General features: G+C 46.2%; 1 protein-coding gene across 1 annotated transcript in view; it reads right to left on the reverse strand.

Annotated features, from left to right (window-relative positions):
• Positions 1 to 115: 115 nt before the first annotated feature.
• LOC119978178 (transcription factor EB-like) overlaps positions 116 to 12,994 on the reverse strand; it is a 44,848-nt gene continuing 31,969 nt past the window's right edge. Inside the window, exons 5-8 of the mRNA XM_038819610.1 lie at positions 9,614 to 9,670; positions 8,943 to 9,018; positions 5,013 to 5,160; positions 116 to 3,576 (exon numbers count right to left, since the gene is read on the reverse strand). Of these exons, the coding sequence (XP_038675538.1) occupies positions 3,169 to 3,576; positions 5,013 to 5,160; positions 8,943 to 9,018; positions 9,614 to 9,670 (689 nt within the window). The 3' untranslated portion in view covers positions 116 to 3,168. The remainder of the gene's footprint in view (positions 3,577 to 5,012; positions 5,161 to 8,942; positions 9,019 to 9,613; positions 9,671 to 12,994) is intronic.

Genomic DNA, 12,994 nt, shown 5'->3' on the forward strand with positions numbered 1-12,994 from the left:
TTCTTGAATGCTCTAGAGGCTCGTTCCCTCAGCCAACACTGAAGCAGAAATATCAGGCCAGGGTTTGCTCAATCCAATGCAAAAGAATACAAATACCCAACTTTCACAGCTTTGCAAAGTTTTGAAAGAATTCCAGGGAAGTTAAATTCCCTGTCATGGTTTATTTTCTCCTGAAGCAAGGTTAAAACTGCTTTTGGATAGTCACCAAGAAACTGGTAGCAGGTTAATCGGCCAACAGCCCTGAGCTACCTTGAAATGATTGGCAGTAGAAACAATTTCAGACCATATTTTGCAGGCATTTATCTGACGCATCTCAGCACTCACATGTGGGAGTTTATAGGTCCATCTGTCAGCATAAGAGGAAGTCACACACTCTGCAAATGTTCCAAACAGGAAATATTGAAACATTCTGGAAGGAGCTGGGCGGAGGAGCAAACTAATTGTACATCTTTCAAAGTGCAAGCAGAAGCACAATGGGCTAAATGGCCTCCTTCAGTGTTGTAAAAGGTTCTACAATTCCACTCTCAATTTACCATCTTGCTCAAGGGAATGGAACAATCTACTCAACAATTTTTTAAAAGGCAATTTTACAAACCGAGCTTTCCTTGGCTGAGCTTAGACACAGGGAGACTTCAGAATTTCTAACCATTTTAACCACAATCTATTCATTTAAGCGGAATCACGTTCAACTCTTCAAACTTGCTTTGAAAACATTAATCAGTGTTCTTACTGGTGTGACAATTTACTCAGACTATTTCATTTCAAAGACGTCTTCATAAAGTGGTTCTTTTGGTACACCAACTAAACCCCTGGGGCATTGCTTACAGAGTGTTCCGAGGCCTGGAGCACTTGCGTCGAACCTCATCGATCCCACTTTTCAGCCACATCATGTGATCACACTGACCGCATCCTGAGGCCAATTAGAGACTTCTTACTGAGGAACATTTTAATAAATTGGCAGCGGCTCATACATATATGCTCATACAACTCCTGTTGGAATTGAGGTCCCCAGGGTGACTTTCTTTGACTTATGGAATTTCTGATACTGCCACATAAATAATCGGGGAGGCACAGAACGTCCAACGTGTGGCATTCACACCGGGCGTGGCACAAATCATTTAAGACAATGGAATTTGGGCTCATTTTTGACGCTGCGATGCCAGGAGAATGTTATTGTTTTCGGGATGTCATGTACATGAATCCACGTGCAAGCCGTATGCGTGCGCGCGCACACATGCACACTTGTGTACAACTAAGCTAAAATTGTGTATTATTGTGAACTTGGTGTTCCAGAGCCATTCTATTAGACATTTCCGCTGTCAAGAGTTTGAGCTATCCTGGGATATTCACCCTTCAGTCAGCAGACTCAAGGAGATTGGGAGACAAATTTCAAAGGTGACAACATTCTAAAACACTGGTTCGCCCCTAGCTGCAACATTGTCCAATTCTGGACACCGTACTTTGGAAAGAATGTCAAGGCCTTGGAGAGGGTGCAGCGGAGGCTTACTAATTGTTTTTAAATTCCTTCATGGGAGGTGGGTGTCACTGACAAAGCCTAATCGCTGTTAAAAAGGCGGTGGGCCTGCTTAAGATACCCACAGTGCAGTTAGAGAGGAATTCTAGGATTTGACCCAGCACCAGTGAAGAAACGGCGATATTCCTCGGAGGTGTAAAAATCATGAAGAGATTTGGTCGAGCGAATAAGGAGAGACATTTTTCCCAGTGACGGGAAGGTCAGAGGACACAAAGTTAAGGCAAGTGGCAAAAAAAAAAAACTGAGAGGAGAATTTATTTTTCCACACTGAGCTGTGAGGACCTGGAAGGCGCTCCCTGAAAGGGCTGTGGAAGCAGATTCAATAGGAACTTTCCAAAGAGAATGGGATAAATACTGGTAATCTTATTGTTTCAGCAGCTGTCACTCCTGCTCCTTCTCAATTATAAAGAAGCCTGAACAAAAATATTTTAATCACTTACCTGGGCCCCATCTGGCCTGGCTTCTTGCTGGTTGGAGAGCATGCAGGTTTTAGATTGGCCTGCAACTAAAATTGTGTGCAGACTACGTTGGCGTCATCAGGATGCACCTGCCATTGAGATTAGCGACCCCACCTGCTCCCCACAGCAGGCAGCTTTTCTGTGGCTGAATTCAGGGAAGTTAAATTGGCAGACAACGCAGGAAAACACACCTTAGCACTCTGACCCACCCCCGCAACCCCTGCTTACAATCTGAAATGTAAAGAAACTGATGGGCTCAATTTCATGCATAGGGCCACAGGAATTTCCAATTATTTTCCTTTGCGCACATGTGAAGTGACCATTGGACTCGACAAGTTATCGAGGGAGCAGGGATAGATGAGGGTGAAGAGGGGAAGCAGGAAGGGAAATGAGGGCTGAACCCAAATTGCACAACATGAATATTGAGGAGTCATGTATAATAATCAGGGAAAAAAAGAGAGCTTTTCATTTCCTAGCCCGGAAATACAGAGCACAAGTTTGTCCTTAGCCCAGCTCCACTGAACAGTGCACACCAGGGATGTAATCCAAGACTTTCTGTTCTGTGTGGCTCAGTTACAGAACCAAAAGCTACTTCAACCCAAACACACCTCGGGAATTTTAACCATTCCAGGAGAAGGTTTCTGAGAACTCAATTTTCAAATGTAATCTGCAAGCCGTGTCCTCCTCACCCCCACATAGACATTTCGCTGAACCCCATGGGGGTTTTTTTACAATGCAAAAGGTGGCTGAACAGAAACCTGAAGCCAAGGCCTCTCTTACAAAAGGGTGACTCGGTGATCTGGGAGGGAGTGCACCCTCTCTGTGTTTATGTTGCTCTCTTAAGTAGAGGGCTGTTGGGTTGAGGAGTCATCCATATAGTTTACACTGGCCACCAGTGCCACAATTCACTGGGATGGAAGGTAAGCTATGCAAAATCACTGTAAAATATGGTCTGCAAAATGACTTGACAATATGAAAATCTTCAAGCCCAGAAAATCCAATAGAAACAGAGAGAAACTTTTGACACATTCTTCAAATTCAGCAGAGGCACAGGACAACATTTCCCCAAACCTCAAAAGGCTAGCGTAACCCTGTCTCACCCATCCAATAGTTTTATTGTGTGTGTGTGTGCGTGCGCGTGTGTGTGTTCTTTCAATCACCGCCAAATGTTCTGTGTCACAGAATGTCAGCATCATCTATGCTAATGCTGCTCCTTCGGCTACTAGCTTTGGAAGCGCCTGGTGACCCCGAGGAGAGCAATGGATCTCTGCCCAAGGGAGAAACTGCATCGTCCATCATCAACAAGTCATCCAGCCGGTATTCCTTTTTGGTGGGCATGCTGAAGGAGAGGTCAGTCAGTTGGCTCATGGGGTCACCGAAACCCAACGAGCTGTCACAAAGGTCAAGGGACTGAGCAAAATCCAGTTGGCTTTGAGGAGGCTGCAGGTGATGCTGGTGCTGCTGTTGAAGGGAGTTCATGATATTTTCCCCGTGTTTGATGGAGGGGGCGCTGAGCTCTAGTGTGTTTAACCCTGAGGGCGAGACGGTGGATAGTCCATGGGCCTGAGCTTGCATCTCCAGTTCCTGCGGAGGGTCAGGGAGACAAAATGGCCGTCATTAGAATTTTTATTAGTATTAAAAGAATTTGTATTGCTACAGCACATTTTATGAGTTCAGGATGTCCCAAAGTGTTTTATAGCCAATAAAATGCTTCTTTAAAACACACTCTATTGTAATATAAGAGATTAGCAACAGATTTGCACAAAACAAGCTCCCATAAACAACGATCTGATAATTTGTTTTTAGTCATGTTGGATGAGGATAAATATCTATCCCACTCCCTTGTTCTTCTTCAAAATAGAAGTCATGTGAACAGGCAGGACTTTAGTTCAAGGTTTCATTCGAAAGCACCTCCAACAGTGCAGCACTCCCTCAGTACTGACCCTCCAACAGTGCAGCACTCCCTCAGCACTGTCCCTGCGACAGTGCAGCGCTCCCTCAGTACTGACCCTCCAACAGTGCAGCACTCCCTCAGTACTGACCCTCCAACAGTGCAGCGCTCCCTCAGTACTGCCCCTCCAACAGTGCAGCGCTCCCTCAGTACTGACCCTCCAACAGTGCAGCACTCCCTCAGTACTGACCCTCCGACAGTGCAGTGCTCCCTCAGTACTGACCCACCAACAGTGCAGCACTCCGTCAATACTGACCCTCCAACAGTGCAGCTTATCCTCAGTACTGACCCTCCAACAGTGCGTCGCTCCCTCAGTACTGACCCTCCGACAGTTCGTCGTCCCTCAGTACTGACCCTCCGACAGTTCATCGTCCCTCAGTACTGACCCTCCAACAGTGCAGCGTTCCCTCAGTACTGACCCTCCAACAGTGCAGCACTCCCTCAGTACTGACCCTCCAACAGTGCAGCGTTCCTCATTACTGACCCACCAACAGTACGTCACTCCCTCAATGCTGCCTCACCAACAGTGCAGCACTCCCTCAGTACTGACCCTCCCACCAGTGCAGTACTGTAGATTTTAAATTCATTCATAGAAAGTGAGCGTCACTGGCTAGGTCAGGATTCAGTGCCCATCCCTAATTGCCCTTGTTCAGACGGTATTTAAGAGTCAACCACATTGCTGTGGGTTCACATATAGGCCAGGCCAGGTAAGGATGGCAGATTTCCTTCCCTAAAGGACAATAGTGAACCAGGTGGGTTTTTATGCCAATCGATAACTGATCCTCGATCATCATTAGAATTTAATTTTTTTTCAATTCAATTAAAATTCCACCAGCTGACGTGGATTTGAACCGGGGTCTCCAGAGCATTACTCTGTGTCTCTGGATTACCAGTTCAGTGGCAATATGCCACCGCCTCTCCGGTGGGAGTGTCAGGTATGATTACGTACTATAGTTGCTGGCATGGGAGATGAATCTGTGCCCCAGAGAAGGGAATGCCAGCCCCGAGCCTCAGCTGACGTTTCATTGCTTGTCACGAATGACAGTGGAGGGCCATTTCCTTTTCTCACCTGAATGCGAAAACGGAGGTGGCTGTTGGTCATCTCCAGCCTCTTTGATTGGCCCTCCATCTCCCTGGTTCTTTGCTGCTCCTTCTGGAGTCTTTTAATGTATTCCACCGAGGCTTTCAATATTGTGCCCTTATTCCAGCGGACGTCCCTGCGGAAGCAATGAGTGTGCACTCAGTCAAGGTGAAAACTGCAAACCAACAAGGTCATCATCATGTAACAAACATTAAAGTATCCTTAAGGTCAGAAGGGTCAAGGAGCAATAAAGCAATATGTCCCAGAGAGAGAGATAGCGAACTTGCTTAAAAGACTACTCCAGCCTCACCAATGCCTCAGGTCTCTAAGGGGGGGGGGGGGGGGGGGGGGGGCATCGAGATACCTAAACCCTAACAATATTCTTGACATGATCACAAACTCTGGGGAGGAGAGTAAAACTTTAAGCTCGGCAGAGGGAATGTGAATATTTTGGATTGAACTGTTTCACACCAAGGATCAGGAATGTTTGAAGAAGGTTGCACAGGGAGTCTCACCTTCCACTCTTCACTCCACATTGTATATTCCCGGACATATCCAGCATACTGACATCATCAGAAGACTGACCCTCCATGTATATACCCTATTACTGTATAAATGTAGACTGACGACACACAGCTCTACCTCACCACCACCCCTCCCCCACATAGTCGCCCTGTTCAGTTTCTCCCATTAACATATTCTTTTGCCACTATTATCCCTTAATGGCATCATTAACACTCCCTTTAGCCTTACGTCTAGGACTAATTTGTCAATATCTCCTTTGCTCCGACCTAGTCCTGGTCTTCTATTCTGCCCCACCACCTCCGGCCCTTTCCAACTATATAATTCTGTGCATTTCTACCTTGCTTCAGTCCTGCAGAGTTAACGAAACATGAACCTCTTTTTCGCTCCCCAGACGCTGCCAGACCTTCTGGGTTTATCCAGCATTTTCTGGTTTATATTCCAGATAAATAGAAGTTACTGCTGTTGTTGCCGAGACAATTGTTGTTCTCAATTTGGGCAGGACTCCTGCTGTTCTCAGACCTCGGGACATTCAATGGAGCCACTACAGGATGGATGAATTGCCTCACTGGCCCAGATATCAATAAAGTAAGGGAATAGGACATAAAATGGCAATGTGTCACATAATATGGCTTGACATCATTCCACGAAGATCAGAAAATTAACATCTGGAAAATAATGTTTTAATGAAAATATAGATGCAGGAGGGAGATAGTTGGAATGTAAAATACCCTTGCCCAAACATCAAACTTTCATATTGTGTAAACTTTCACATTGTGTTTTTATGTACTTCCAGGATACAGGGCGAGTTGAGCTCATAATATCCCCTAGCCGCCACATTCCGGCACCTGTTCGGGCTGCTGGCCTTGTTCTGCATTATAAGCAATCTGTTAAGTGCAGGAAATGAGGTAAGTGAGGCCTCGGCAGTCTTTTCCGACCAAGGCCGATAAAAAGGTCAGAGTCCCGTTAGATAGGGGGCTCGAACACCGAGAAACACGGCACTACTCGCGCACGAAACGGGACTCGTGTTTTCTGCGCGTTAAATCGCGTCTAGGGACTACAGGGGAGCCAGGAAAGGTCAAAAAAAAAAAAAAAGGACCTTCATCCATCCTTGTTGCTGAGAACGGTGAAACTCAAATCTCTCAACAAACGGGTTGGCCAAGGAAAGTGCCACCACCTTACTATCACTGGTCTGCCTGTGCCAGGAACATGACTGGCAACTATTTAACAGACAATTTAAGCCGAGTTTCTAATTTATATAGATTATTCAAGCAATAGCATCTTAATTTTTCAGTTGGGTGTCTGAAAGTCTTTGAAAACCCTGAGTCATCGAGACTGACACGTCAGCCAGTTCTGAAGTTGGAAAGATTACCAAAATATTTTTTAAATATTGGCCTGCATGTGGGAGACCGAGTCTAAATGGAAGAAATGTGAAAATAATTACCAATTATTTTAAAACAGACATGAATCCATGCAATACACATCCTGTAGGAAACAACTGGGTCAAATCAACATCTCTCTGCAATATCAGTCTGTTCCTCTGGCAGCTAGACCATACAATGACAGCAGCTAATGGTGCCAGCCATCAACTGGGCCCTACTCAAATGACAGTGGCTAGGGGCTAGGCCCGCGCCGGAGTGATTTCCACCACGCCAACTGGCGCCAAACCCGGCGCCAACGGCCATTGGCGCCCGCCGCCCGGCGTCGGGGCTGGCCGAAAGGCCTTCGCCGGTCCGCGCATGCGCCGGTGCGTCATCGGCCGCTGACGTCACCACCGGCGCATGTGCGGTGGGGGGGGTCTCTTCCGCCTCCGCCATGGTGGAGGCCATGGAAGAAAAAGAGTGCCCCCATGGCACAGGCCCGCCTGCTAATCGGTGGGCCCCGATCGCGGGCCAGGCCACCGTGGGGGCACCCCCCGGGGTCCGATCACCCCACGTCCCCCCCAGGACCCTGGGGGGGGCCCGCTCGCGCCGCCATTCCCGCCGGCACCAGAGGTGCTCCAATTCCCACCGGCGGGAGAGGCCCGTCAGCGGTGGGACTTCTGCCCATCACAGGCCGGAGAATCGCCGCGGGGGGCATGCCGATCAGCGCGGGGGGCACGGCGATTGGCGGGGCGTGATTCCCGCTTCCGCTGATTCCCGGGTGGCGGAGAATTCCGGCCACGGCGGGGGCGGGATTTACGCCGGCCCCGGGCGATTCCCCGACCCTACGGGGGGGTCGGAGAATTCCGCCCCACGTCTTCAATCGGAGAGTTTTGATTCAATGAGAAAATCAATAAACCTAATTGGAGCAAATTGTTTTGCTTTATTTTTAGATTTTATTTCTGATGGATGTATGACCGGTTCTGTAAACACTTTGATGTTATATTTGCCAACCTTTCCCCGACACCCCTTTGGTCATTGGGTGAATCACTCGATGGAATCAGCTGAAACAGGATGTCCATAAGACCATAAGACCATAAGACATAGGAGTGGAAGTAAGGCCATTCGGCCCATCGAGTCCACTCCGCCATTCAATCATGGCTGATGGGCATTTCAACTCCACCTCCCAGCATTCTCCCCAATAAGAGTAGCCATGTCAGTAGCCATGCATGCAGGGCTGGTCTTCAATGTGACAGGACTCGATGCAAAATTAACAGGCAAAACTTGGGATTAGGGTAAGAACGCAAGAAATATGGAGCAGGAATATCTCCTCAGGCCTACACTGCTCTGAATACAATGACAGCTAATGTTCCACCTCAAACCACTTTCCCACCCACGCCCCATATCCCTTCGTTCCTGAGACATTAAAAATCTGTCCTTTGCTTGCTGTACCTGCATGCTGACTTTGTGTTCCTTGTACGAATGCACCAAAGCTCATCTGAACATCAACATTTAGAAGGTTCACGTACTTGAAAAAATATTCAGTGTTTTTATTCTTACTACCAAAGCTCACATTTCCCCACATTATACTCCTTCTGCCACTTTATTGCCCACTCACTTAACCCATCTCTAACTCTTTTCACTCTCTTTGTCTCCTCCTCATAGCTTGTATTCCCACCTAGCTTTGAACTGTCAGCATTATATACATTACTCTTAGTCTCTTTGTCTAAGTCATCTACAGATGTAGGAACAGGCCTGGACCAGGGACGACTGGCTTTGATTGTCATCAGTAAAACGGAGATGGCGTTGCAGAGAGAAGGTCTCTGGTTCAGTACTTGTCAGAGATAGGATAGGAGGGAGCCTGTACATTAATTCTTGTGACTGTGAGATGGGAAAACTGTGTTGATGGTCGGTGGGTGGCACAGGTACATCTCTGCCGTTTCTCCATAAAAACATCTTCCAACTCCAGCAAAATATAAGCAGCAGTACAAGGTGTCAGTATTAAAAATGAACGACAGAAGAAGTGTCAACTCACAGATCATTGGTTTTGGGGATGAGCAGTCCCAACTCTTTTATCCGATCGTTGATGTTAAACCTTCGTCTCCGCTCGACTGATGAGAAAAGTGAACCCAAGGTCAGGACAACAAGGCAACAATGCAGCTTTTTAAATAAATGTCTACCGATGAATTCAATCTGTATTCCTGGAGTGCAGGCCAAGGGCAGAAGATGGAGAGGTGGACACACTGCTGTACAACCACCATGCCAAACTCGGCAAAGCTGAAATGCCGGCAGTTTGGAACACCGCGATCTCCAGATTCTGAGTGAGGACAGTCAAGTTCAACCCTTTCTTCGAGCATAGTTCCCGCAAAGGAAGTGGTTAAAATTGACCCCACAGACTCTGACCAGCTCTCAATAAATGAACAGAATGGTAAAAGTACTTTTTTAAAAATTTCTTAGAGTACCCAATTATTTTTTTCCAATTAAGGGGCAATTTAGCGTGGCCAATCCACCTAGCCTGCACATCTTTGGGTTGTGGGGGTGATACCCACACAGACACTGGGAGAATGTGCAAACTCCGCACGGACAGTGACCCAGGGCCGGGATTTGAACCCCAGTCCTCAGCGCCGTGAAGCAGCAGTGCTGACAACTGTGCCACGTGCTGCCCCCAGAATGGTAAAAGTATGAGTTGAAGGGAAGGTTACTCACTCAGGTTGTGATTGTCTTTCTTCTGTCGCTCTTTAGCCAAAGCTCTTGCTTCTGCATCTGGCCAAAAACAAATAGCTATCAGCATAACAACCAAATGCAGAGATCTGGTCACTGTAACAAAGCCGCAGGTGCTACTTACACACCACCACAAAGACCCCCCAGGGCCTGTAACAATATCAGTGTGAGCCGCCGGTATAAAACTACTCTGGGATACCGCAATCAACTTTCAGCAAAAGTAATTTTCAGTCCTTCGAAGAGAAGAGAGAGGTGTTCAAAGTAAGGGGGTGTTTTAAGCGAGTAAATAAGGAGAAACAGTTTCCATTGGCCTGGAGGGTGGTGGGGGGATTGGGGAAGGGGGGGGGGGGGGGGGGGTCAGTCAAAGCCGACGAATAAAAGAGCCAGAGAGGAGATCGGAGGCGGGAGAAATTTTTGCATGTCACGAGTTGTTGTGATTTTGAATGCTCTGCCTGAAAAGCGGTGGAAGTTGATTCAATAATAATTTTCAAAGCAGAATTGGTAAATAGCTGAAGGGCAGGAAGTATTTGCAGGGCTATTGGGCAAGAGAAAGAGAGGTGGAGTTAATTGGATAGCTCTTTCAAAGGTCCAGCACAGACACAATGGGCTGATGGCCTCCTTCTTTGATGCGTGATCCTGAGATTCTATGAGAACAGTCAGAAACGTTTGGAGGGAGAGCGCATTCTGATCTGCTCTGCCGGAGTGTACGATACACTCAGACAATCAGACACGAATGATTGCCAATCCTCTCAATCAGGCCTGTAGCCTTGGCCCCCATCACAGTGAGTGCAGGAACTCTGTAGGTCATGAGTTAGTTTTAAGGGATTTATATTTGTGCTGGTAAACATTAGAAAGAAGGTATAGTTTTAGGTAGGCTTAATTTAATATTTCTGTGCCTGCAAAGGTAAAACCTATAGATAGATTCATGCTGGACAAAGGTGTTTGTGTGTGGGGGGTTGGTTAAGTTCCAACTGTGATAGAGGGAGCTACAGTGTGAAGAGTAAATAGAGTTGCTTGACAATTAAAGGCTCTTGTAATGGAAAACAACATTCCTTTGTTATTTAGTTTTAGTTGGAAGCTACATCAATTGGTGATAGGCAGCTGCAGGGGGAACATCTCTCTCAACCTTGCTAGAAGAAAAGCCATACAACAGAGCAATAGTTCAGAAAGCCAGTGCCAGAAATCTAAAGGACAGCTACTTAAGGAAACTAGAGAAATGAAAATAAGTTTCCAGGGAGCCTGAAGTTAAAGGAACAAAGAGGAACTGGGAGTAGAACAGGGTACTGTTCATTTCAAGTCACAGAACTGTAATCGAGCTGCCTAGTGAGGAGTCAGGAAGATATCACTGACATTAGAACCATCTCAGATATCTTACTACAGTTTGTGAGTCATTAATGGAAATAATTGTTGGGCAATCAGTGGCCAGATATCAGAATTTGGTGTGCAAAAGCAGTTAAGAGAAATAAATGCCAAACGGGCTTGGTGTAAAACACCTGGAGTAGATTTTAGAAGATGTGGAAGCTGTTTTCCAAAGGATTCTTTTGAACATGGAGTGGATTTCGGAATTAAGTCTGCTAATGGAAAGCCTTATTGAAAGAGAAGTTTTAAAAGGTGTTTTGGGAATGGAGCTTGGAAACTCTCATGTGACAATCATTGGGGGGGGGGGGGGGGGGGGTATTCTGAGGAGAAATCCACAGACATTAACTTGGGTTCAGAGTGGAGTGCGTGTTTGACCTTAGCCAATCTGTGTTTTAAAAAAAACGACTTTGTGTGTCAATGAGACCATGGTAGATTCGAATGTACTTTGTCATCCGTGTTCGTCTTAAAACCTGTGTGTAATTGCTAACCTAAGGGGGGAGTAAAGGAGTATCATAGAATTTTTCATAGCATTTACTGTGCAAAAGGAGGCCATTCGGCCCATCGCGTCTGCACTGGCCATTGTATTAAACTGGAGTATTGTATTATAATCCACTTTGTCATGTTTAATAACTTTTTTTTCTTGTTGTTAAAATTAATTAACAGTTCCTCTATGTTTCATTAAATAAAAATAAAGGTTACAGTCTTTTGAGGCTGTGTTCCATTCTTGGATCTTCCCATCCAGTTATAACATCAACTGGGATCGTAACAAGTTGTTTATCCAGCACCATGCTAATGAAGGCCTGCCTGAAAATAGCTCTGGTCGGACATTTCATTGCACAATCTCCAACTTCCCTAATAATTGCCAACATTTTAATAATTAATAACCAAAGGATCTTTTTCAAAAGCACAATCGTTTCTTCTTGCCCCTTTGATTTTTTTTTTTCCTCTCCCAGGTCTTACTCCCACTAGTGCCTGGGAGATACATCCTCAGCTTCTGGAAACACCAGGGTGATCCTGAAGAGCTGGTGACCTTACTGTGGACTTGTCTCTAACCTTGTTTTCTGTTTCGTGTCAGCCACAAGCACAAACCCATGACTGTGCACAGGACTCTCCAAATCATGGGACTGGGAGACATGCCCAGACAACATCTCCATCTGTTCTGAAAGTAGTGTAAACTCTCTCCCTGTCCCAATAGAACTGTTCCCCAGGTTCAGCAAGGGCTGACTGGCACCCTGCTGTTGCGTTTGTGCTTCAAACCCGGGCGACGTCGTTGGGGCTGATTGTCCAGCATGTTCACGAAAAGGTTCTAGAACTGGGAAGCTCCTCTCGAAATCAGCCCGGATGGAAACTGGGGGAATTTCTTTACCGGAAATAATGTGGCCTGCAGTGCACCTTTATTTCTAAACATGAGGGAATACTTTTTTTTAATCTCCCAAAGCTTTCAGGCACCAGAGAACAATGGGAGTGTGCGAAACAACGTAGGGATCAAACATGACATGGAGGGAACAGGAAGCACACTCTCAAGATCATTGCACAGGAATCTCTGTAGGTAATAGCTGAGCGTAAAGGACATTATGGGCAGTGATGTAGTGATATTGTAACAGGACTAGTAATCCAGAGATCCAGAGTACTCTTTGAGGTCCCAGGTTCAAATCCCACCACAGCAGATGGTGCAATTTAAATTCAATAAAAATCTGGAATTAAAAGTCTAGTGACGATCATGAAACCATTGTCGATTGCCGTAAAAGCCTATCTGGCTCATTAATGTCCTTTAGGGAAGGAAATCTGCCATCCTTACCCGGTCTGACCCATATGCGACTCCAGATCCACAGCAATGTGGTTGATTCTTAACTGCCCCTTCAGGGCAATTAGGGATGAGCAATAAATGCTGGCACAGCCTGCGATGCCCGCATCCCGTGAACAAATTTTTAAAAAACATGCATGTTCTCACACACAGGAATGTGTTAACAGCCAGGTAATCTGTTTTTGTGATGTTAATTGAGAATT

This window comes from Scyliorhinus canicula, chromosome 15 (genome assembly GCF_902713615.1).
Source record: "Scyliorhinus canicula chromosome 15, sScyCan1.1, whole genome shotgun sequence".
Classification (NCBI taxonomy): Eukaryota; Metazoa; Chordata; class Chondrichthyes; order Carcharhiniformes; family Scyliorhinidae; genus Scyliorhinus; species Scyliorhinus canicula.